At 43.8% G+C, this 25,567-nt stretch overlaps 1 protein-coding gene across 4 annotated transcripts; it reads left to right on the top strand.

Annotated features, from left to right (window-relative positions):
• Positions 1 to 551: 551 nt before the first annotated feature.
• Positions 552 to 25,555, top strand: PACRGL (parkin coregulated like). 4 transcript variants are annotated; one of them, XM_037045042.1, is made up of 9 exons: positions 552 to 584; positions 5,143 to 5,209; positions 5,339 to 5,493; positions 8,806 to 8,873; positions 10,434 to 10,524; positions 11,629 to 11,763; positions 12,256 to 12,363; positions 13,106 to 13,186; positions 24,829 to 25,555. In XM_037045042.1, exons 2-9 carry the CDS (start codon positions 5,158 to 5,160, stop codon positions 24,883 to 24,885), a joined length of 747 nt encoding a protein of 248 aa, XP_036900937.1. In that variant the 5' UTR covers positions 552 to 584; positions 5,143 to 5,157; the 3' UTR covers positions 24,886 to 25,555. The 4 variants fall into 4 exon arrangements, with proteins under 4 accessions (XP_036900937.1, XP_036900932.1, XP_036900941.1 ...); XM_037045037.1 differs by lacking the exon at positions 552 to 584 and adding an exon at positions 1,228 to 1,307; XM_037045046.1 differs by lacking the exon at positions 552 to 584 and adding an exon at positions 1,428 to 1,840.
• Positions 25,556 to 25,567: the final 12 nt, after the last annotated feature.

The raw sequence follows: 25,567 nt of genomic DNA, 5'->3' as shown, positions 1-25,567 counted from the left end.
ACAGAAGTACACGCTTTTCATTATTAAAATAGGGATAAATTATGTAGTTGATGCAATAGGATATGACTCAGTAAGATATGACAGGAAACGAAATTCTACAGCTGGGCAGAAGGTTGACTTTGCCTTTCTCCCCTAAGACTCCGAGGCTGGAGTTCACGGTCCTCGGCTCCCAGATGATCTAGACTAGGGCAAGATATCTGGAGAACACTGAGCACTTTAAGTGTGCCAGAGCACTGTCAGAGGTAAGTACACGGACTGGGGAGGGCCGGAAACGCAGGGAATGAGTAGCGTTCTCCTCTGCTCCCAGGACCTCTCATTCCCAACACAAGTCCCCACCAGTTGCCTTTTTGTCTCCACACAGCGCAGCTAGCTCAGGAAGTGCCCTTTTCACCTCCCGCACCTGTTGCCAGGGCAACCCTTTTCCGCTAGCGCGTCTGCGGCTTCCCTGCTATTGGCTTAGCGGTCGTAACGTGCGTCTGACGTCACGCACGGCGCTGCCAGTTCCGGGGATCGCGCGCAGCTTTCTTCTCCCCAAACTCAGGCGACGAGTCGCGGGAACCGCGGCGTGGGTCTAGCAGTCGCCGGTGAAAAGCCCCTTCTAGGGTGGCGGCTAGTGGGCGGGTCGCAGGGGCGGGTGGCGCGGTAGGACGGGTGCCCGGAGCCGTGGGGGTTCCCCCGGAGCTTCCCGCACTCNCAGCATCCGTTTTACTGGATATCTGGAGTACAGAAGTACACGCTTTTCATTATTAAAATAGGGATAAATTATGTAGTTGATGCAATAGGATATGACTCAGTAAGATATGACAGGAAACGAAATTCTACAGCTGGGCAGAAGGTTGACTTTGCCTTTCTCCCCTAAGACTCCGAGGCTGGAGTTCACGGTCCTCGGCTCCCAGATGATCTAGACTAGGGCAAGATATCTGGAGAACACTGAGCACTTTAAGTGTGCCAGAGCACTGTCAGAGGTAAGTACACGGACTGGGGAGGGCCGGAAACGCAGGGAATGAGTAGCGTTCTCCTCTGCTCCCAGGACCTCTCATTCCCAACACAAGTCCCCACCAGTTGCCTTTTTGTCTCCACACAGCGCAGCTAGCTCAGGAAGTGCCCTTTTCACCTCCCGCACCTGTTGCCAGGGCAACCCTTTTCCGCTAGCGCGTCTGCGGCTTCCCTGCTATTGGCTTAGCGGTCGTAACGTGCGTCTGACGTCACGCACGGCGCTGCCAGATCCGGGGATCGCGCGCAGCTTTCTTCTCCCCAAACTCAGGCGACGAGTCGCGGGAACCGCGGCGTGGGTCTAGCAGTCGCCGGTGAAAAGCCCCTTCTAGGGTGGCGGCTAGTGGGCGGGTCGCAGGGGCGGGTGGCGCGGTAGGACGGGTGCCCGGAGCCGTGGGGGTTCCCCCGGAGCTTCCCGCACTCTCTGGGCCTAGCCGGCTTCCTCTGGACCTGTTGCTAGGGCTAGCGGACTCCGTTGCTAAGGACCCTGGAGGGGCTCTGAGGCCAGAGCTCGCCCTTTCTTTTTCGGGGTCACACTTCAGCCCAGAGTAGCCTCCGTTCGCCTTAATTGAAACGCGTTTTCCTCCACCTTGCTTAAAAAAAATCAGTTTTTTCTTCATTTCCCCTCTACATGGCCTCTTTCTTTTCCAACTTTGACAATGCCCTGGACCTAAAATGGCCTTAGATATTGAGAAAATGTGTTGGAGGAGTGGAGGTTAGGAAAATGAAAAGCAAAGTCTAAGATTCTTGTTACTGACCCGCTGGATTTACTTTATGGTAAAGGGACTGAGTAGGTTGTTACTGGACTATGACGCTATGCTTTGGGATCAGAAGGAACTTTAGGGAGGTGCGTATTAACGCTTTTGGAACTTTCTAAAAAGGATTAAGGAACAAAAAATGTGGCATCTGCTTTTAACAATTTATCAAGCAGTTTTGTGCAGAGCAGGGTGCGGGGTGGAATGGGGGAGTGCATGTAGAGAAAGGATTTATGAGTTGTTCAAAACAAGGAAAGAAAGGTATGCGTTCCTAGCTTGGACCCAGATGCCTACAGCTAAGGAAATCCGAGGGAAAAGTGGGGATCTCCCAGTGGAGCTCTCTGATACGGTGACATAGTTTAGGCGTTGGGGTTAAGTGGATTTGTGGATTCTAGAGTCTATTTAGAATCTTCATAATGCTTTGTAAAAGAATGGTGGCCTTAGAATATTTGTGACATAAAGAGAGTCTTTTCCACTTCCTTCCAATATTACCCTTTCACACCACTCTCTTCCATGTTATTCAATGAAAGTGCACTCAAAAGGGTGTTTGAGCATGAGATACATTAAGCGTTTTCCTTTTACAAACAGCTCATGCTGCAGGTTTGTTGTCAGTCATCTACCAGATATTTTTTAAAAATTGAGCGCACTTAATTTGTCTTTAAGACAGAAGGATATACATTTACCAATACATGAAAAAAGCAATTAATTCAGAAAGAAACTAAGGTGTTTCAAAAGTGGGTATAGAAGTGTTTGCATGGTTGTGCGTTTGTGTGGGTGTTTGTTGTTATCTGAAAATTATGTAAGTACATTACATATAAAAACTGCCCTGTACACTAAAACCTTTGGAAGCTCATTTTTTTAGCATGTTTAAAAGTCAGGTGAAGACTTTCGGTTAATTTTTTGTTGAAGTCATTCCTAATGCAGTACCTTCCCATTAGTACTTTCAAAGGAACATCTTTGTGACATAAAAAGTGTACAGATTTAATTGTTCCGACAAAAATGTTTGCAGAATTGGTAGACAGTGTTGAAAAATGTGTGTCCTCGTTTGATGTTGCAAACTAGGCACTTGTTATGATTGTGGGTAGGCGCCTTTGTGATAATACTGTTTTCAGCCATGTCAGCTATGACAGTGTATGATCAAGACAAACTAATCTTAAACTGCATCTTCAAATTGACATAATCCAAGCTATTAAACCAGATTTTTTAGAAAGAAGGTGTTTAGTCACCTTAACGTCACTATTATTGGTAATACTAAAAACCACTTTGTATCATTATAAAGAAAGTGCTAAAACTCAATATAGTACTTACTGCTATATAAGTGCCAAGTGTATATGTAAATGTTATACGTATATTAATTTACTAGTCTTCAACATTTAGAAGAGTTATTGTAGTCACCCCAAGTTATAGAGTTGGAAATGAGGCATATATTTTTTTAAAATAGAAACTTAATGCATTGGTCCTCATCAGGAGCTTCTTAAAACAATCTAGGAGTAATCATAAATTCTTGTTAAATCACTGAAGTGCTGTATTAGGTCAGTGTGTTTAAAGCTTGCCTTAGCTTGTCTTAGAATATTATCTGATAAACTTAATGATATAGGACTAAAAAAGGCCTTGGGAATGAATGTGAAGTATGATTTGGGTAAGTCATCTGCTGGTCACAGGATGGGAAAATTAAGTCAGTATATTAAATTTAAAAAATTGAAAGTTAAAATTCTGTGACCAGCAGCATTTCAACATTTATCTCTACAAGGCACTCTGGTCACATCATGTTTGCAATACGATCAGGCGCACTGTTACTCCGTGGAGCTTTGTCTTCCTCCTGAAGGTTTCCAGTCTGTTAAAATCAACTCATGTAAGGCATCACTTCGGAAAGTGTCAGTGTTTATCCTGAAGAAGAGGAAACTAAAGAACTGAGAGTCATTGTCCTCAAATATTTGAAAAACTCTCATTTAAAAGCATAAAGGGACTTCACCTGTGTTGCCATACAGGAAGATCTTACAGTGCAGTTGCAGTTGTGACTATGGTACAGGTGTGAAATGGACAGTGCTCTAAAAAAGGAATGATTGGAGTGTTATGCAAGGGAGAGAGGAAGTAATCAAGTAGAAATACGAAGGAAGCAGTGCAGAAATTAGAGGGCCACAGAAGAGAACATTTGAGAAACAGAGAAGATGGCAAAGACTACAGGAATTTAGGATTGGAGCTTGACCTAGAGATCCCAGCGGGCAGTTGGGTATGTGGGTCTTGGTGTGTGTGTTGGATTCATTGGTAGAGAAGTTTAGGAATCACTAATTAGGTGGCAGGAAATTATGGGTTATGAACTAGACCCCTTTCATTAACAAAAAAGAGGAAATAAGGAAGAGGGAGAGGTGAACCTCTGTTGGCTGGTGAGCAAGCTGATAATGTCACTCAACCACGGCTTTAATAGGCTTGATTTACCTCTCTTAATAGATCAGGAAATCGAAGCTTAGGGATGTTAAATAATTTGCCTGAATTTCTGAACCTCATAACTAGTAGAGACAAGATACTAAGCCAGAGCCTCGTCATACCATGTTGAACACTTTGCAGGGTTGAATGGAGGAAGCAAAGGAAAAGGAAACAGTAATTTTCTATAAGTTTTTCAGCCTGATGGGCCAGAAAACTGGTGGTTCCTTGAGTTAAAAAGGATTTTACAGCTTCACTGTGGATGATAACCTCTGGGTTATGTTCGATTCAAGGAGCTCATGGGACATTAAGTAGGACAGTTTATTATGTCACTGCAAAAGTAGGACTTGATATGCAGATGATAACATTTGGGACTTTGGAAATATAGGGGCCAGAGAAGTTGGAGACAGTAGGGTATGTGCCAACCACTCTTCAAAAATCTAGTTCATGCCCTGGCTGGTGTAGTGCAGTGGATTGAGTGCAGGCCTACATACCAAAGGGCTGGTGGTTCGATGGTTCTAGTCAGGGCATGTGCCTGGGTTGCAGACCAGGTCCCCAGTGTGGGGCATGTGAGAGGCAACCACACATTGGTGTTTCTCTCCCTCTCTCCCTCCCTCCCTCCCTATCTCTAAAGATAAATAAGTAAAATATTTTTTAAAAATCTGGTTCATGTTTTCTGCATATAACCAGAGAATTGCAACTGAGTATCTAATAGTATATTTTGATAATTTGAAGGGAAAAATGTAGTTTTATACATTTTATTTTCTTATAGCCAGTTTTAAGTATGCTGTTATTGATCTTACTGGAATTGATATAATTTTATATTTTCTCATTAGTCTTTTCAAGTATTTTGCTCCATGTCATACCATTTTTTGTGTGTCTTACTGTACTTTCTACTGTATTCTGTTTTGGTCTTCATATTGTTAGTGAATTTCCTCAAAATGTTTTGAAATCAAGTTTCATTTACCTGCAGGAATAAAAGGAGGCAATGCAGAAGTCAGAGTGCCGGGGAGACGTGCGGCTGAAAAACAGAGTGACGGGTACGACACGCTGCTTTGTCAGGGAAGAGGTGAACTTTATTAATGACACGTTCTGTCATCCACATGAATGTGGGGTGCGTTTTATTGTTTTCACCTTTTTGGGTTGATTTTTCTGGGTTTCTTTTCCAGGTAATTATAATCAAAGGACATCAGTAAGTCCACAAATAAAACAGAGGACTGCAGTTCAGCGAAGCAAATCCTCCTCGTCAGCCAGTTCGCCAGAGTCTGCAAGAAAAGTTCACCCTCGGCCAAGTGATAAACTTAACCCTAAAACAATTAACCCGGTAGGTACAAGAGAGATTCTGATTCAGTAGGTTTTTCTAAGTAACATGCACCTGGCGCACCATCGAACCATCTACGTTCTGTCTTAGTCTCTGGTGCCGGTGCCGGGGCAGTGAAGCAGGGTGTGTGGCAGTGGTGATGAGGGTGGAGGTGGTGTGGGAGGGAGCGCAGGTGGAAGGGGTGAGTGGGTATCAGCCAGAGTTGGCAAATCCTGTCTCATTCATGGGTGAGTATTGTGGGAAAGAAAATAAATTGCATCTCAGCTTTATTGTTTATTTGCTATGATTATTTGACATTCTGATATCAATGAATAAACTTATATTTAGTTGTCACAGGATGAATTGCATGCCTTGATAGTTGCATAAAGGTCCGTAACAGTTTTTCTGTGATCTGTAAACTTGCTGCACCAGCAATCCTAACTGTAGTGCTAGCCTCCTCCTACCTTTTCCCAGCAATTTAATCAGATTTAACAAAAATGAGATTTAAGCACATAAAAGTACGTAACTGTGAGTAAATCAGGGAATTATCCAGAAGTGAATAATAAGTGAAGGAAAAGCACACTTCACAAGTGTGCTTTTCCTTCACCTGCGCAACAACACCAGGTGGTTTGGCCCAGCCTTCCGTAGGGTAAGGTGGTAGTGGTTTCAGCACTTGAAAGGGGTCATGAGAATAGCTGGTTCTTTGATTTTGATGGCAGGTGAAATATGGCAGATACTTAGGCAAGGATACAATGAGCGTTCCAAGACATAGGACATTATCTGACTTAAAGTAAAATGAGCCCTGGCTGGGGGATTGACTGCCGGTTTGCTGGTTTGCAAACCAAGGGGTCACTGGTTCAATTCCCAGTCAGGGCATGTACCTGTATTGCAAGCCAGGTCCCCAATAGGGGGTGCTTGAGAGGCAACCACACACTGATGTTTCTTTCCCTCTCCTTTCTCCTCCTTCCCCCTCTAAAACTAAATAAATAAAATCTAAAAAAAAAATCNAGTAACATGCACCTGGCGCACCATCGAACCATCTACGTTCTGTCTTAGTCTCTGGTGCCGGTGCCGGGGCAGTGAAGCAGGGTGTGTGGCAGTGGTGATGAGGGTGGAGGTGGTGTGGGAGGGAGCGCAGGTGGAAGGGGTGAGTGGGTATCAGCCAGAGTTGGCAAATCCTGTCTCATTCATGGGTGAGTATTGTGGGAAAGAAAATAAATTGCATCTCAGCTTTATTGTTTATTTGCTATGATTATTTGACATTCTGATATCAATGAATAAACTTATATTTAGTTGTCACAGGATGAATTGCATGCCTTGATAGTTGCATAAAGGTCCGTAACCGTTTTTCTGTGATCTGTAAACTTGCTGCACCAGCAATCCTAACTGTAGTGCTAGCCTCCTCCTACCTTTTCCCAGCAATTTAATCAGATTTAACAAAAATGAGATTTAAGCACATAAAAGTACGTAACTGTGAGTAAATCAGGGAATTATCCAGAAGTGAACACACCTGCGCAACAACACCAGGTGGTTTGGCCCAGCCTTCTGTAGGGTAAGGTGGTAGTGGTTTCAGCACTTGAAAGGGGTCATGAGAAAAATATATTTAAAAAATAAAAAAAAAAAAAAAAGAATAGCTGGTTCTTTGATTTTGATGGCAGGTGAAATATGGCAGATACTTAGGCGAGGATACAATGAGCGTTCCAAGACATAGGACATTATCTGACTTAAAGTAAAATGAGCCCTGGCTGGTGTGGTTCAGTGGATTGAGTGCCGGTTTGCTGGTTTGCAAACCAAGGGGTCACTGGTTCAATTCCCAGTCAGGGCATGTGCCTGTATTGCAAGCCAGGTCCCCAATAGGGGGTGCTTGAGAGGCAACCACACATTGATGTTTCTTTCCCTCTCCTTCCTCCTCCTTCCCCCTCTAAAAATAAATAAATAAAATCTAAAAAAAATCTGTGTTTCAAAGGATGATGTCTCTCTTAAAAAAAAGAAAGAAAGAAAAACAGTTGAGTATTTATGTTCCTTTGCTTCTTTCTGAAATTTACAGTGTCAAGGAAATTGAAATTCTGAATACCCTGATATTTTTGTTGTTACTTCCTTTTCCCATCTTTAATTGATTTGTCTTACTTTTTTTCCTAAAATAAGTGACACTTTTTCAGTAACTTATATGATTCTTACTTAGAAACAATTTTTAAAACATATTTTTCTTAGCAGGGATTATAACTCGAATAAAATATTACTATTGCTGTGAATTACTATGCAGAATATGGATTAAGCTTCTCAAATGAATCTTTTATTGCGATATTTTATTTTAATGAAATTTCATATGTATTTTTACTCAAAATGTTTTTCCAGAGGGAACAGGGCTCATTCTAAACTTAAGCTTTTAAGTATATGTTTTAATTATTGCATGCAATTAAAAAATTTTTAGCTAGTTATGCATAGTAAGTTTCTATTATATATTTTAAACAACTGTTTCATTTCAACTGTTTCATCAAATGAAACAATATGATTGTTGAGTATATTGTTCAATATACTCTGAATCATGGTATATTCAGAGTACCATGTTGTGAAATATTTACTTTTTATATCTTTAGTTTCTGATCAATTATATTGAAACTATGCTGCGATTTTTTAACTGCTGTGATGGATCACCTCCTAAATTGCCTTTGAGAGTAGGTCCAGATTTAATCTATTCCTAAGATGATAATGTATAGCAAAACTGAACGTTGTGCAGTGACATATCCATGCAGGCACATGTGGGCATTTGTTGCTGAGTGTCGTGCTCAGTCTCCAGCCCTATTCCTCCTGCCCAGTGTAAGCCTTTGATTTCTGTGGAAGCAGAAGGCCAGTTTGGGAAATGACAGGTTCTCTGAGCATCCGGAGCAGCCATACTTAGTGGGAGAACAGGCAGAAAACGCGCTGAAGGCTGAACACAAGTGTGCTTTCCTTCACTTAACACCTCTTCTCCATTCAGCTCTCACCTTCAAAGGTCAGTCACAGCGAGGGGGCGTTGAGAAGTGTAATATTACTATATTTATGATTTTATATATTTATCTGTGTTATATTTATTTGTAATGTAAATGGTGTCGGGCACCTTCACGCCTTTCGAAACAAGTTAGGGGTGAGAGGAAACCGTGGTTGTGCATTCGGTCCTGAGAGGACTGATGCCTTTCTCCTTTGCATTGCTGAGCAGTGATACACTGGGAAGTCGAAAGCGGCTGAAAGTCAGGGCGTTCTTTCGCCTTTGACCTGAGCAGGGTTAGCATTGATTAGATATGGGCAAAGTGGAGGTGACAGTGGTATGTATTGTATTCTTGTCACGTTTTATTTCAGTTTGGTGAGCAGTCTCGAGCCCCTTCTGCATTCGCAGCTGTTTACTCTAACGGAGGTGTTCCCTGCAGGTAAAGTCGATGCAAGTCCTGACTCAGCGTGTTACTCAGAATGATCGGTACAGTCAATACAGTATTCAGTGTGAACGTACTCAAAGTTTTATTTACGAGGGAGGCTGAAATAAAAGGGACCTACACTTTGGGGCTGTTAGATTGTTACAGATCTTGGGACATTGCTGAGGAAAATAATTTTAATTCCACAATAGAATTATCAATACATCTTCAGTAAACCCCCAAATAATTTAAGGTATTGATTGAACTAGCTTCTAAAACAGTATAAGCATTCATTGGCTTATGCAGGTTACAAATCATTCTGTTTGTAATCTGAAGTTGACAATGTAATAAAATTGTTTATTATTTTTTGAAATTATATTTTAAATATACAAAATTTCAAGATTATATTTTTGTAATAATATTTCTTAATTGGCATATACATCTGTTTTTGCTTACTTTTGATGTAATTCTTTCCACTTTTTTAGAGAGAATTCAGAATTATTTTAAAGAAAGCAATATAGGTTACTGATAGAGTAATATTATGAGATTTCACTCTCTAGAATCATCTATTTCTTATGAGTATATTCAGTTTTAGCCTGATATAACTGATAGAGAAATTTATTTTCTTTGTGGAAAGAATAATCACAACATCCTTTTCTATTTTGTTTTGTATTTCTAATATTTAAGAAATGTAGTTTGTAGTGGTGTTTTCAGATTCTGCTGACCATGATATTCTAAATTGAAACCTTGTTCACATTCTTACACTTCCTTGCCCACCCAAAGCAATTGGTTGTTACCAAAAATGTAAAACTGTGTTACTGAGGCATCTTGCTGTTATGCAGATCACACAAAGGAAGGAGTAGAGTTGAGAGCATTTGAGGGTGGGAAAGAAGTTCACCGTTAACAATTGTGGAGATGGTTCCATGTGTGTGTTCACACGTCAAAACTTACCACGCTGTGCACTTAATGAGAGTGCAGCTGATTGCATGTGAGCTGTGCCTCGATGCAGGCTGCTTAAAAGAAAGAAACAGCAGCAGGAACCTTAGTTCAAGAGGCTGCCCTTTGTTACCCCATGTGGGCGGTGTCTGCTTCTGGGAGTCCGTTCTCTTCCAGGCGGATGACACCTAGCTGGACTTCACATCATTTCTGTTAGTGTTCAGTGATCTGTATCTGAAAACGATGTTTGTTCTAAAATAAGTTTTTGTTTCTAATTATTACACTTTGTATTTTTTATTTTGAGTAGATTATTTTGTTTTAATTATGACTGAAATGCATCAGCTGTAACATTTGTACTGAGACTCACAGATAGCAACACGCTGGAGCTCCAAAACTGCAGATCTAGCGAATGCAGGGTTGTCTGGTTTTCCAACAGTTTTGCTCAGAGGGTGAGGATTTGTAGCATTACAGGTGTAGATTTATAACATGTCTTTGTAATATTGTTTGAAGTCACAGTTTTTCTGCCCATTACAAAATAACTTTAATATGGTTGTGTTCTAGAAAGAGCATATGTGTCAGATAATCACTGCTGACTATGTGATGATGATGTTCCTGTTACATTGACTGGTTTTTATACTGTAGGTTGGTCCATGGTTCAGTAAAACACAGATTACAGTGGGACTGTCCTCCTGAAAATCTTCCATTTGATCCTCTTCTCATTACTTTAGCTGAGGTAAATAAATACTCCATCTCTCCTAAGTATTTATGGGGAAAATATCTTTTAAAATTATATTAAATGTTATTTTGTAACTCATCTGTAAATTGAAATCTTTACTTTTGAATTAAGGGCCAAATGATAGGCATTGAAACACTACACTGTCTTAGGAACTACATATACTGGTGATTGGTGTATGCTTATTAGAAACTAATTAATCAGCTTTAGGAGTCTACACAGGTATTTATAGGTAAATATTTGAAATATGCGTACATAGAATATAAAAGCAGTTAGACTCAATGCGGAGGAGCATCGTTGTTGAACTAGTCAAATCAGGGGGAGCGTCAGCGGTTTGCATTCAAACCAAGTCAGATCACGAGTGGCTGGTCTGTCCCTGTACAGCTAGTCCCGTATCAACAGTGTGTTTCTTAGGTGACTGCTATTAATGCCTTAATTTCTTTTGTAGGATTTTCTACCGTTGTGTTTTCTTGTACATTTTAAATAAAAAATCATGAAGGTGCTTTTATAGAATTTTAAAAAAATTGAATAGATTCCTTTATATTAGTTAACATTGTGTCAGGAAAACAAATTCTAAGATCATGGTAGAGGTAAAGGGTCCAGTAATTATGCATTCATAATGTGGTGTTTATAAACCTAATTTCAGACTACTGCATTATGCTTTCAGGTAGTATTTAGGAATGTATACAAAATGTATTTATTATACTAGTATGTTTTTCTCTTTTTGTCTCTTTATTTCTTTACATTTACCTTTTCCTTCCCTTCCTCCCTTTCTTTCTTTACCCCCTTCCTTTGTTTCCTTTTTAAAATTCCTTTTTGTTTTGTTTCTCTCTTCTTTTTTCTGTTTCTTTAATTTTTTCTTATTATTTTTCCATCCTTCTTCCCTCCCTCCCTTCCTTCCTTCCTGTGGATAGAGATCCTTTCTGTCTCATGTGTGCATCTTATTCTACAATTTTTCAGTTTATTTAAAACTGCAATATTAAAATTATGTATCATGATTAGGAAAACAGTAAGAATTGATTCTCACTTAGCGTAAGTAAGAATTCAGGTTTTCTTGTTAGCATAAGCAAATGTAGATTTCGTTTTGTTTTGGGTTTTTGTCAGGGCCTGAGAGAGACTAGACATCCCTACACCTTTGTTTCAAAAGAGGGCTTTAGAGAATTACTGCTGGTCCAGGACGCTCCTGCGAAGGCTGTGCCTCTGCTCCCTAGACTGGTCCCTGTGCTGAAGGCGGCCCTGGTATGTTCCTTATTCTTTGAAATTTCTGTGGGACGTTTAGGATACTTTATGTCTTCCTTTTCTTCCAAATTACATGCAAATTAGCTTTTTACCTGTTACTGTGATATATATACATATATACAGAATTAGAATTAAATTCTAATTATTCAGTCACTCCTATTCAGAGCCAGATAATCAATTACTTGAAAACACCTTTAAAGGATGTACTAAAAGTGAAATTAGAGAAAGTTATGAATCTCACAGCAGTCTTTATGCATGTTACAATATATCTCAGTTAATGTTTTGGTCCCATTTTTTATAAAATTTGTATGTTGCTTCTACATGTCTTACATTAAAGATTATTTTTTTTTAAATTCTGAATTTGGTTGATTATGTTCTAAGTTTGGACGTTCAGTCAAACCTTTTCTCCTGGTCCTCTCTCCTGACACATCCTTTCTTTTTCTTCTCTTTCCCTTCCTCTCTGCACACCCCTGACCAACCAACGCTCCGCAGGCTCATTCAGATGGTGAAGTCTTTGAAAGGGGAGTAAATGCTCTGGTGCAGCTAAGCGTTGTTGTTGGTCCTTCTCTGAACGACCATCTGAAACATCTGCTCACAAGTGTAAGTGCTGAAAAGATTAGTGTGGCTGTGACTGTGTGTCATGCCCTGTCCCCGTCTTCATGATGTGACGGCTTCAAATGATTCAGGACCTCAAAAAACAAAAGCAGAAAACCAAAGAGCAAACCTCAGTATCTTAACCAAAATCATCCTAATGTGTCATGAGACACTTACCCAATGGACAGTCACTCTTTAGATTTTCTCAGTGGAAAGCGCCTGATGCAGAGAACTCAGAGTTGCGATGAGAAGCAAGCAAAGGCGACACACACAAATTAATGAGCAGTGTCGTGGTACCATGTGCATGTTGATGAGCTGTCAGTTACAAGCAGAGCTCATCCACTCTTACGTGATTGTATATTGCTATTGGAAACACCTGTTTAGAGGCCTTGCTTTCCATCATGGTTCTCCAAGTGCTCTAGCTAATTATAAAATGGAAAAGTATGCGATTTCATAGAACACTTACTCTGGATACCACAGTGTAGCAGATTTTGTAGGACTGGTATTATTTGAAATAATTAGATTAGTAGATTTTATTCCCAAGAAAGAGTGGCATCTATTATATACACATTTCAGTGAGATACGTCCTAAAAGAAGCCTTGGAGTCTACAGCAAATCAAGTGGTGTTCATGTACAGTAAAGATTCAGTGACATTATTTTGGTTAGCCTGTTTTTCATCTAAGTTTTACTTATGCTGACTATTACTGCTTTTTCAAATCATTTTATTTCCCCTAATCTTACTGTAAAGCTTTCGAAGAGACTGAGAGACAAGAAATTCAAAGAGCCGATCACGAGTGCACTGCAGAAGCTAGAGCAGCATGGTGGAAGTGTGAGTAGCCCACTCTTCTCTAAGCTCTTAGTCCTATTACAGGATTCACTGGGTGACGCGTATTCTCTCAGGTCAGCCGCAGGTGGCCACGTGGAGTCGACATCACTGTTTCCCTCTTAGAGCTCCGCCTTGGTCTTGCCTAGGTCGCACCGTAATAAGTGCTGGGATTCTGCCCCAGGTCGAAGGGACTCAGGGTTGTGCACCTTCACTGTGCTGACTGGGGAGCCCTTTGGGGGGCTTTACAGGTTTTTTTCCCTTCATTTTGAATGTTTGGATGTTTTGCTTTAACCATTTAAAAGTTCAAAAACCTGAGATTAATGTAGAGAGTTCACTGAAAAACAGTATTTTCCTTTTATTTGCCATTTTTTCTAAAAAATTTATAATTTTCTTGTAATCGTAGATTGAAATGAGGCTCCTTCCCAGTGTGTGCAGTGGTCTGCCCGGCCGTGCGTGTGTGCACGAGTGCTGCGTGTACGTGTGTGCACGGGTGCTGCGTGTGCGTGTTAGCACTGCGTGTGCTCGCTCACAAGGGTGCGTGTGTGCACGAGCGCTGCATGTACGTGTGAGCACTGCGTGTGCTTGCTCACAAGGGTGCGTGTGTGCACTGCATGTGCTCACTCACAAGGGTGCATGTGTGCACGAGCGCTGCGTGTGTGCACGAGCGCTGCGTGTGCGTGTGAGCACTGCGTGTGCTCGCTCACAAGGGCGCCTTGGTTGGGGTTGTAGCTGCAGGAAGGGGCAGGAACGGACAGGGTTTTATTATTATCTGTGTGATGTCAGGTAACGAGGCCGAGATTTCATCTTTCTTTTTTTTAGATTTGATTTTTAGAGGGAAATGGAGGGAGGGAGGGAAACATCACTGTGGGAGAGAAACACAGTTGGTTCCCTCTGGTATGTGCCCTGACCAGGGACCTGACCAGGGATGTGCCCTGACCAGGGATCGAATTGGTGACCTGTCACTTGGTGGGTTGACGCCCCACCAACAGAGCTACATAGGGCAGGTCTGAGTTTTCATCTTTTGAAAGGTGTTCAGAGAATACAGTCTCAGAATATTTCCATAAAGCAGTGGTCCTGTCTCGTTGCAGAGCTCATGTTTAATTGGATTTTTTAAAAGATTTATTTATTTATTTATCTTTAGAGGGGAAGGGAAGGAGAGAAGGAGAGAAATATCAATGTATGGTTGCCCGTTGTGAGTCCCCTGCTGGGAACTGGCCTGCAACCCAGGCATGTGCCCTGACTGGGAATCAAACCTTGATACTCTGGTTCGAAGGCCCATGCTCAATCCACTGAGCTATACCAGCCAGGGCTAATTGGATTTTAATGACAGAGCTACATTGCAGAACTTAGTTTCATTCTAGGAAAGTTTCATTCTGAAGGAATTAGTTATAGACATTTACATGATTGTATATAGTTTTGTAGGAGGGTGCAGCCAGGGGACCCCCAAAAGAAGGATTTTTGATGGGGTCCAGAACTCAGGATGTCCAGGAAATATTAAAAATATGGGATGTCCTCACCCCAATAAGTCTCAGCTGGGGGGATGGGATACATGGAGCAGGGCCATTGAGTTGTTTTGCATAGCAACAATTTTGCAGCTAACCTCTAGAATGGTCATTTAACATATCTATAACCTTTAACTGGTTTCATAGATATGTTAAATAGCTGTGGCCAAGCTTTGAGTCAGGGAGAAGGGAGTCACTTCCACCCAGGATGTAACTGAGAGGCAACTCCCAGCCCCTGCTACAGCACCTGCGTGAGAGCTTGGAGATGATTGGCTCCATGCCCTGGGGCCACACCTGCCCAGACTCACTGTGGCAGCCCAGTAAAGCTGGGAGGGTATGGGAGTCCTGGCAGGTGTAGCCAATTGTGGGAAGAGTTGGAAATGGGGCTGCAAAGGAATATTGGCACAGGGATTTAAAGGCAGAAGAGACAGCCATTGAAGAGAGAACCGTGTGCTTTTGGCCAGAATGGGGACTCCCACAGCCATGTGAGAGAGAATCAACGTGTAGCTTTAGCAAAGAGAACCACCACACAGCTTTCTATTTCTTTTCCTGAGATACGGTACTTTGGACTGGGCAAAGGGGGAAAGAAGGACTATGTGTGTTTGTGGGTGTTTTAAGGGACTTTGGGATTTTGATGAAGACGTTAAGTCATTATGTTACCGAACAGGGGTCCAAGATGGGGCAATACTTGGCCCACCGAGGCATGCCAAAAACTGCTACAGAAAACAGGGGCCCCTCCCAAGGACGGTATACTAATATCTACTGGGCTCTTCTGTCCACCCCCAATTGGAAAGACATCTCTCAATGCTAGAGATTTGTGAAAAGGAAACAAAATGTTTATTTAATGCTATTCAGGCCTAATGCCTTCATTAAAATATCAAAGTCTTTAAGGGTATACACCTACACACACACACACACACACACACACACACACACAGCGCTCCCTTCTCCCACTGTCCCAACTCTGGGTACCGTAAATCAGGAAAAGAGCACATGTCCATTTTTCAGGCCGCTGGCACCATCAGCTGTGTTGCCATCCAGGCAGAATTAATCCAAAGTCATGTGGCACCTTCCACTGGTAAGAGTTCTTTGTACCAAGTTCCCATCAAAGTCTCTCCTGCTTCCAGGCCACACGGCCAAAGGGAGTGCCCCGAAGCCCAGTGGGCCTCTTCTACCAAAGCTTCAGGGGTCCGCACTCCACCAAAAGCGCCTGTCTTTCTTCTTCACCTGGCCACAGGGATCTCCACTCTGGCAAAGCTGCATGGTTTTCCCTTTTCACCTGGCAAAGAACGGGTCCTAACTCTGCTGAAACCGCATGGCTCTCTCTCCTAATGGCTACAGGGGTCTACATCTTTCCAAAACAGCGTGGCTCTCCTCCTCACCTGGCCAACAGGAGGTCCTCACTCTGCTAAAGCCACAAGGCTCTCTCGAAGGCCCCTATCAGAGGATCAGCACCCCAGTTACATCCTGGGTAGAAACCACTCCCTTCTCCCTGGCTAAAAACTTGGCCACAGCTATTTAACATATCTATGAAACCAGTTAAAAGTTATAGATACGTTAAATGACCATTCCAGAGGTTAGCTGCAAAGCTGTTGCTATGCAAAACAGCTCGCAGTGGCCCTGCTCCATTTGTCCCTTCCCTCAACTGACATCTGGGGGGGGGGGGGTGAGGACATCTTAATATTTCCTCCAATATTCCTATACACTTTGAGTTCTGGACACCATTCCAAATCTTTTTGCCCACCCCCCGCCCCGCCTTTGCTGCACCCTGTATCAATTACTCCTAAGTCTGTATAACTTGAATAATTCCTTTTCACCCGTCTCTGACATGGAGAGCTGTAATTCTCTGGTGAAGGGAAAGGCAAACCTAGTACAGGGGGACCCCAGGAGAAGGGGGGTCAACTAGATAACATTGTGGGACCCCCTTCTCTGGTGGCCAGTCCAGGAAAACCACGAGAGACCACATGTACAGTAGCTTTACAACTACTTGTCACAGTAAAAGCCTGCTAAAACTAGCCAGGAAGGATCTGCCCTGTTAGACTAGAGTCCCTCCAGCCCCTGAGGTCATCTCTGCTTGGAGTTGGCCTGCTCCCATGTTCTCTGCCATAAACTGTGGGTGTTCGGTTCAAGTCTTTGTCCCAGTCACCAAGAACTTGGTTACCTGTGCCCACCTGTGGCTGTTTTAAAATGGCAGATGTTTTAGTTTAAGCTTTGCCTAAATTACCCAATTTGACCAATTTCAGTGACTTTTTAGATTGATGATGCTCTTTGCCTGATGAATGCCTCGAATAAAGTTTTGGGGGAGGAGGGGATTCCCAAAGCTATTAGATAATGGGCTTCTTTGTTGTGTGTGGGTCCTAGGCTGAGGATTAGTGTTCAGATGCCTTCTGGTGATATACCAAACTGTCCCACCCAGTCCAGTGTTGCTCCTTAGCAAAAAGGGAATTCTTGCTTGCACATGTGCCCGCTGCTCTGAGCACTGGAATGTGAAATGAATGTGTCCTTTCCTCCCTGTGAGATGCAAGTGAGCATATGCTTACTGTGGCGCAGCTTCTCAGTCAGAGACTCTTCCCGGGTGGTCCTCGAGCATCCTGTGGACTGCTGGGGGGAGTGGGACAAGGGGAAAGGGGCGGGCCCGGTGTGTTAGGTTGCATGGGTGTGCCTAGGAAGGAGGGGTCGTTTGTGCATAAAGTTTAGAAATAGCACACCAAGACTGGGAGGGGGAGCCCCCAAGGGTGTGGTCAGCTGATCCAGGGGCCCGGAGGTAGTTACCAGGGGAACCTCTGCTGCTGCCGGCTCTTCAGTTTTGAACGGTGCTGGTGCAGAATAAGAAACCACTTTGCAGTCCTAATGGCTATTGAGCAGTGTGTATCCCTTCGGACTTTCTTCTCTACGTGTTCTCCTACGTAATATTTTTTATGTGATGTCCTTACATCGGTTATTATTACATACCATATTACTATCAAAGACTTTCCCTCGGCTTAATTATTTTTGTGCTTGCTTTGGATACTTGTAATCCTTCATGAAATTAGTGAATGTTCTTTTTTCCCTTCTAAAATGTAAACATTTATATTTCTTTAAATATTTAGAGATGAGTCTTTTAAAAAGAATCTCAATGTTGTGGCATTGATACAGGGTGTAGCCAGAGGCTCCCAAGCAGAGATCTGTAATGGGGTCCAGAACTCAGGGTGTCCAGGAAATATTAAAAAAAAATATAGGATGTCTTCACCCCCACAAGTCTGGGGGGATGGCACGTATGGAACAGGGCCATTGAGAGCTGGTTTGCATAGCAACAGCTTTGCAGATAATCTCTGGAATGGTCATTTAACATATGTATAGCCTTTAACTGGTTTCATAGACCTGTTACATAGCTGTGGCTCTGCTTTGAGTCATGGGGTTGGGAGTGACTTCAACCCATGATGTAACTGGGGGGCAGCTCCCCCTGGTTACAGGGCCTGCGTGAGAGCTTGGAGATGATTGGCTCCATGCCACGGGGCCATGCCTGCCTGGACTCACTGGCAGCCCAGTAAACCTGGAAGGATAGGGGAATGCTGGCGGGTGTAACTGATTGTGGGAAGAGTCGGAAATGGGGCTGCAGAGGAAGATTGGCACAGGGATTTAAATCCAGGCGTGACAGCCATGGAAGAAGGCAAGCACACAGCTTTGGCAAGAGGACCATGCAGCTTTGGGGTGCTCCCTTTTGCCACATGGCTTAGGAAGCAGGAGAGACCTTGCTGGGAAGAAAAGGGGTGAAAGGACTCTTCTTACTGGTGGGCCATGAGAAGGTGCACAATCCAATCCACATGGTTTGGATTAAGGAGTTCGTGGCAGCGACACAGGTGGTGGTGCTGGGAACGGAGGGGCTACCTGAGCCACAGACTTCTTCTTTTCTTGAGATATAATACCCTGGACTGGGCAGAGGGAGAAGGAAGGACTGTGTGCATTTGTGGGTGTTCTAAAGGACTTTAGTATTTAATGAAGACATTACACAACTACTCTAAGTCTGGATAACTTTTTGAATAAATAATTCCTTTCCTTTTCACCAATTTCTGCCATTGAGAGACATCTTTTCCTGGCAGTGGGCAAGACGAACCTGATAGGGTGCGGGTCCCCCGGAGCACAAGAGGGGTTCCACTCAGTAACAGTAAATCTTTCACTGCTGCCCTGCCCCCAGGTCTGCTGTGTAGCACTGTCCCATTTCTTAGGGCCTGCGTAGATCACACCAATGGAAAGACTTCACTTCTGGGAAAAAAGATAGCAGAGACAGTCACAGTGCCATTTTCTTACGACGAATCAGTTCTTAACCGGCCTCAAATTGAAATTGGTTCCTTCTGAGCTTGATTTATTTTTCCTAAGTGATACGCACAGCTGTCGTAGCTGCACACTTACACACAACTCGGTGTTTATTGAGCACGTGGGAACGAGTAACATTCCGGCTGCTTTACTGACTACTTTTGAGACAGTAAACTCATTTAATAGTACAACCCTCAGGGGGTTTGGTTGTTATCCCCCTTGAAAGATCTAGAAACAGGCACAGAGACCTAATTGCTTCCAGGTTTGACAGGGAATTGGCTGGCAGAGGCTGGATTCAAATATTGGTATTCAGGTTCCTAACTACTTCTCTAGTTAATTTTTTTAAAGTAAGAGATAACCTATGTTTAACTCAAAAAAAGTTTCTCTTCTCATTTCATCAGTCTGCTGTAGTTACAGAACAGAGGTCCAAGGGGGAGCAATACTTGGTTGGCCCACCCAGGGATGCCAAAAACTGTTACAGAAAACAGGGGCCCCTCCCAAGGACAGTATACTAATACCTCCTGGGCTCGTCTGTCCACCACCAGAGGAAAGATATCTCTCAATGCCAGAGATTTGTGGAAAGAAAAGGAAAGGTTTATTTAAAGCTATACAGACTTAAAAATAATGACCCAGTGTCCCCATTAATATATCATAGTCCTTTAGGATAACCACAGAAGCCCACAGTGCTTCCTTCTCCCCCTGCCCTAATTCGGGATACCATACCTCAGGAAAATAAGCACCTGTCTGTGTTTCAGGCCGCTGGCACCATCAGCTGTGTTGTCATCCAGGCAGAATTAATCCAAAGTCATGTGGCACCTTCTCATTGTCCACTGGCAAAGCGTTCTTTCACCCTTCTTCCAGGCAGAGTCTCTCCTGCTTCCCAGGCCACACGGCCCAAGGGAGCACCCCAAAGCCTCTTCTACCAGAGTTGCAGGGGTCTGCACTCCGGCCAAAACCGCATGGTTCTTCTCTCTCACATGGCCAAGAGGAGGTCCTCACTCTGCCCCAAACCGCATGGCTCCCCTACGTGGGCAAGAGGGGTCCTCACTCTGCCTTTAAACCACATGGCGCCCACCCCAATGGCTGCCACGTCTGCGTTTAAATCCCAATGCCAGTCCTCCTTTGCAGCCCCATTTCCGACTCGTCCTACAATTGGTTACACCTGCCAGGACTCCCACATCCTCCCAGCTTTACTGGGCTGCTATAGTGAGTCTGGGCAGGTGTGGCCCCATGACCTGGAGCCAATCAATTCCAAGCTCTCACGCAGGCGCTGTAACTCAGGGGACCAGCCCCCAGTTACATCACTCCCCAGGGTAGAAGTCACTCCCTTCTCCCTGACTCAAAGCTTGGCCACAGCTATTTAACATATCTATGAAACCAGTTAAAGATTATACATATGTTAAATGACCATTCCAGAGGTTAGCTGTTAAACTTGCTATGCAAAACAGCTCTCAGTGGCCCGGCTTCATTTGTCCCTTCCCCAGCTGACACCTGTTGAGGGGGTAAGAGGTGAGGACATCTTGTATGTCTTTCTAATATTTCCTGGGCACCTTGAGTTCTGGACCCCATTCCAGATTCCTTTTGTGGGGGCCCCTGTCTTGGCTGCGCCCTGTTACAATCTCTCCTTTCAGATTTACAATCCCTTTATAATCATATAAAGGACAATGGACGAAGGTCTCATCTTCTTGTAACTACTTCTATCTGGACATGGACGTCATCCTACCTACCCTTGGGTCAAGGGTACCCTGAAAGGGGGTTGGGTGCAGCATGGAGGGAGTCCTTCCTGCAAGGGGAAGGACCTTACAGGGTCCTGGTCAGTTAGCTGTTACCAGAAAGTCACAGACTTGGTGCCCAAAGGCTGGCATTACTGGACCGTTGGCATCCTGGTCATATTCTGGAGGTGACAGATTAGGCAAGAAATTGGAAGCACAATTAAATCATAACCACTAAATGACATAGGAAGGGTCTAAAGTAAAGAATGGCTTATCTAGATGAAGGTGTACAAGGCATGCTACACCTATCCAAAATCCTTGTGGCCCACTATACTTCACTCGGGCCGAGGGGAATACATTAGGATTTCCCTCCTTTCAGATTTCTGAGCCCTCTCTGTCCAAGCCATCAAGACAGAAAAGGGGAAATCAGTTCTAAAGTGAAGCCCACAGACTGCCCCAACCCTTCACCAACTTAACCACTTAGTTCAGTCAAAATGTTGAGTCTCAGGGGGGCGATGACGAAGATGGACTCCTTAAGTGAGGCCTATATTGCAACCAATCACTCAAAGGCATAGGCAGGTCATAGGCATACACCCTATGAGAACAGAAGAACACACAGGTTAACTCACACAGCAATCTCCAAACCAGTCTCTGTGCCTGTGAAACTGTCTTTTGGGAAGACATTCTATTGCAGGGTCCTTCCTGCAATGACATTTAATAGTGGCAATTTGACAGGTCCTTTGCACCTGTAAATTGTACATCTTTGGTGATATCACAAACCCAGTTTCAACTCTTAAATGAAAACAATCTTTCAAGACAGCTGTGCCATTCTGATGTCCAGTACTGGGCATTGTGATTATCCTTGAACCACAATTTTTCTCCTCAAGATCACCCTCACCGTTATTATGGGGACTACTTTGAGCCCCACTTTTGATTTGGACTGTTCATTTGCGTAAACACAACAAGAGCAGCCTGGATCACTTATGATCCTTAAGTCTGCTTTGCTGGAACTCACACAGGGAACCTTCAGATTGACTTCTCAGTCCGCCCCTTGGGGCACAGAAGCAGAGCCACACATCCGCCATCTGGCTTTGCCTGTACCAGTCGTTTCACTCAAATCCTTGAGCCTCCATTGTGCCTATAGGTTCCTTTTAGCCATCTTTCAGGAAGACAACCTTCGTTCCTTCCCTGGAAAGGCTGGCTGGAACCGCACAACCAACCAAAGTACCAGGCTTTTCTCGTTGGCTTTCGCTAGCTTCGCAAGTCAATCCCAGTTCCTCAGGGCCTTCTGGTAATGACCAGAACCCATACATGCCTCCTTCAAGCATGACATTCCAGTCAGTCTTGGTTAACAAAACCACTATTAATAACTGGTCTTACTGGTTTTATGCAAAGAAACCTTACATCATCACTCATTCTTTCAGAATGCCAAATTCTGGAGGAATCAGGTAGGGAGAAAAATACAAAGCGTGATGGAAAATCCGTTTCCTTGTTCACTTTCCTATGGAGTATAAAGTTTCAATCTTTTCTGGAATCCTCAATTTCCTTTCTTAGAGCAGATACAGAGCAAAATCCAAAACACAGAGTTCCAGAGCAATACACAAGTAGAGGCATTCTCTTGCACCAATGTGTCCACTGGTGCCTCGCAGAGACATGCTCCTTCAGGCCCGGTCTCATGGCAGAGACATGCTGCTTTGCCTCAGGCTGAAGGTCTTATCAGCCCCAAATGACCCTTCCTGGGTCCTGGCTGGCAAAGGTATTCTCACCAATTGGCTACGGTGACCTTTCCTAGGTCAATATACGATACAGATTTCTGATCAGAAGCAGAACCAAATGTGAGAAATTTGCTCTTTTCCCACGAAACCAGAAAACAAATAGTTGAGATTTCCTTTACTTCAGGTTTAAAACTCACATCCTTTGTACATATTTCTACTCATCTAGATTTAACTATCATTCTCTTAATCTTGGTTCCTTTCCCACGTGGGAAGGACTACTCTTAAACTCAGCATCTGGGAGCCAGAAGTCCCTAGCTGTATAGGTACCTTCCACTAAAAGTCCCTAGATTCGCAGGGACATCTTCCCCTCTCTGAAGCTTAGACCTTGCAAACACCCTATAAATCAGATGGTCACCTTTGAACCTCAGTTCATGACCTTCAAAACCAGAGCCATTCCTATCAGAACCAGTTATACAGAGAACCTGACTGCTGCAGTGCCCACACAGCAGCAGCATACAGCCCATAATCTGAAGAGAAGCCTTAGCCAGTTCCAACATGGCAGCACCCATGCATGTGGGATGTCCAAGATGGCAATGCCCATGCATGCTCTGTCCTCTATGGTGGGGCATTCACCTGGCTCACCCATTTTACCCAAAATGGCAGCACCCCAGAACCAGAAACTCTGGTTCTGCCCACCTGCAAAGGTCCCCTAGGACTCCGGTTTCAGGAGCCCTGGAAGCCCCCGAAGCCCCCAAGGCCTCTTCCATCCATGGGCATGGGGGCACCACCGAGCCATTCTCCACCCATTGGTGGTGGTGTGCTGAGGCTGCAGTCACCAATGCAGGTGGAGAGCAGGCTCCACCCACCTGTGAAGGTGGGGGCCCTGCAGCTCTGTTTTTGGGCGTGACTAGGTGGCCAATGCCCTCAAGAGTGCACAGAAAAATCTCAGCAGCTGAGAAAATTCCAGTCTCACTCTCTTGCACCTGAGGGGGTCCGTTGGCCATGGACAATTATCCTCCCGGCGGAGTTGCCAAAAACTGTTACAGAACAGAGGTCCAAGGCGGGTGCAAAATTTGGCCCACCCAGGGATGCCAAAAACTGTTACAGAAAACAGGGGCCCCTCCCAAGGACAGTATACTAATACCTCCTGGGTTTGTCTGTCTGCCACCAGAGGAAATGTGTCTCTCAATGCCAGAGATTTGTGAAAAGAAAAGGAAAGGTTTATTTAAAGCTATACAGACTTAAAGTAGTGACCCAATGTCCCCATTAATATATCATAGTCCTTTAGGATAACCACAGAAGCCCACAGTGCTTCCTTCTCCCCCTGCCCTAATTTGGGATACCATACCTCAGGAAAATAAGCACCTGTCTGTGTTTCAGGCCGCTGGCACCATCAGCTGTGTTGCCATCCAGGCAGAATTAATCCAAAGTCATGTGGCACCTTCTCATTGTCCACTGGCAAAGCGTTCTTTCACCCTTCTTCCAGGCAGAGTCTCTCCTGCTTCCCAGGCCACACGGCCCAAGGGAGCACCCCAAAGCCTCTTCTACCAGAGTTGCAGGGGTCTGCACTCCGGCCAAAACCGCATGGTTCTTCTCTCTCACATGGCTTCGGGAGTCCCCATTCTGGCCGAAAGCACGGATATCTCTCTTTCACATGGCCAAGAGGAGGTCCTTACTCTGCCCAACCGAGTGGCTCTCTTACATGGGCAAGAGGGGGTCCTCACTCTGCCCCAAACCACATAGCTCCCTCCCCAATGGCTGCCACGTCTGCGTTTAAATCCCAATGCCAGTCCTCCTTTGCAGCCCCATTTCCGACTCGTCCTACAATTGGTTACACCTGCCAGGACTCCCACATCCTCCCAGCTTTACTGGGCTGCTATAGTGAGTCTGGGCAGGTGTGGCCCCATGACCTGGAGCCAATCAATTCCAAGCTCTCACGCAGGCGCTGTAACTCAGGGGACCAGCCCCCAGTTACATCACTCCCCAGGGTAGAAGTCACTCCCTTCTCCCTGACTCAAAGCTTGGCCACAGCTATTTAACATATCTATGAAACCAGTTAAAGGTTATAGATATGTTAAATGACCATTCCAGAGGTTAGCTGTTAAACTTGCTATGCAAAACAGCTCTCAGTGGCCCGGCTTCATTTGTCCCTTCCCCCAGTTGACACCTGTTGAGGGGGTAAGAGGTGAGGACATCTTGTATGTCTTTCTAATATTTCCTGGGCACCTTGAGTTCTGGACCCCATTCCAAATCCCTTTTGGGGGGGGCGCCCCTCTTGGCTGTGCCCTGTTACACTGTTAACCCCCTTTTCCTTGACCTTTGACCTTTGTTTTGGCCTGTTGAACATGCTTTAACAAGTGTAATACTTATTAGAGGAATGCTGCTCGGTTATAGCAAGACTAATTTCTTTTTTCTGTTGACAGGAAAGCCTTATCATCATCAAAGCTAAAATTCCAACGTACTGCTCCATATGTTGTTGACACAGGGCCGACAAGAATCTTCCTGCTGCCCAGTGACAGGCGTTGCACGGGCCGACCACAGACACTCGTGGGGCCTCATCATATTCCCCTCACTCTGTTCCTTTGTAAATCACAGCCACCGTCCATTATTCACTGGTTCGAGATGAATATACACAATTCCACTGAATCATAGGAAGTTATTCAGCAACAAAGAAGTTAGTAAAGGAAAGGTATTTTTAAAAGTTCTATATAGGACAGTTTTGTGATGTTTATTTTTCCTATTTCTATGGTTTTTGTGAACAACTATTATTGAGTTTACAGTAGATGTGTTTGTATTTACTTTCTTTTGACTTATTTATAACATTTCTTTTGTAATCAGTTTGTAGCTATACTTCTGTTTCTAAGCATTTTGCTGTGTCTGGATTTTATATTTATCAACATGATAGAAATTTAAAATAGTGGACATTTGTGAATTCACTGTTTATTGTTTGTAAATATGTATTTTATAATTTAGAATGCTTGGGAATATTTTTCCAGAGTATTCTAGTTAAAAAAATTTTTAATGTGTAAATTCTCTCATAAGTATGTTGTTTATTACAACTCATTAAAGCTACCTAAACTTTAGGTGTTAATTATATTTAAGTAAATGTTATTTTTATATTCATAGTCTGAATTCAGTGCATGGAGAGTTTCTGAAATTAAA

Source organism: Sturnira hondurensis, unplaced genomic scaffold, assembly GCF_014824575.4.
Source record: "Sturnira hondurensis isolate 20B ecotype Veracruz unplaced genomic scaffold, ASM1482457v3 Scaffold0000780, whole genome shotgun sequence".
In the NCBI taxonomy this organism is placed as follows: domain Eukaryota; kingdom Metazoa; phylum Chordata; class Mammalia; order Chiroptera; family Phyllostomidae; genus Sturnira; species Sturnira hondurensis.
This window is presented reverse-complemented; position numbering and strand designations above follow the sequence as displayed.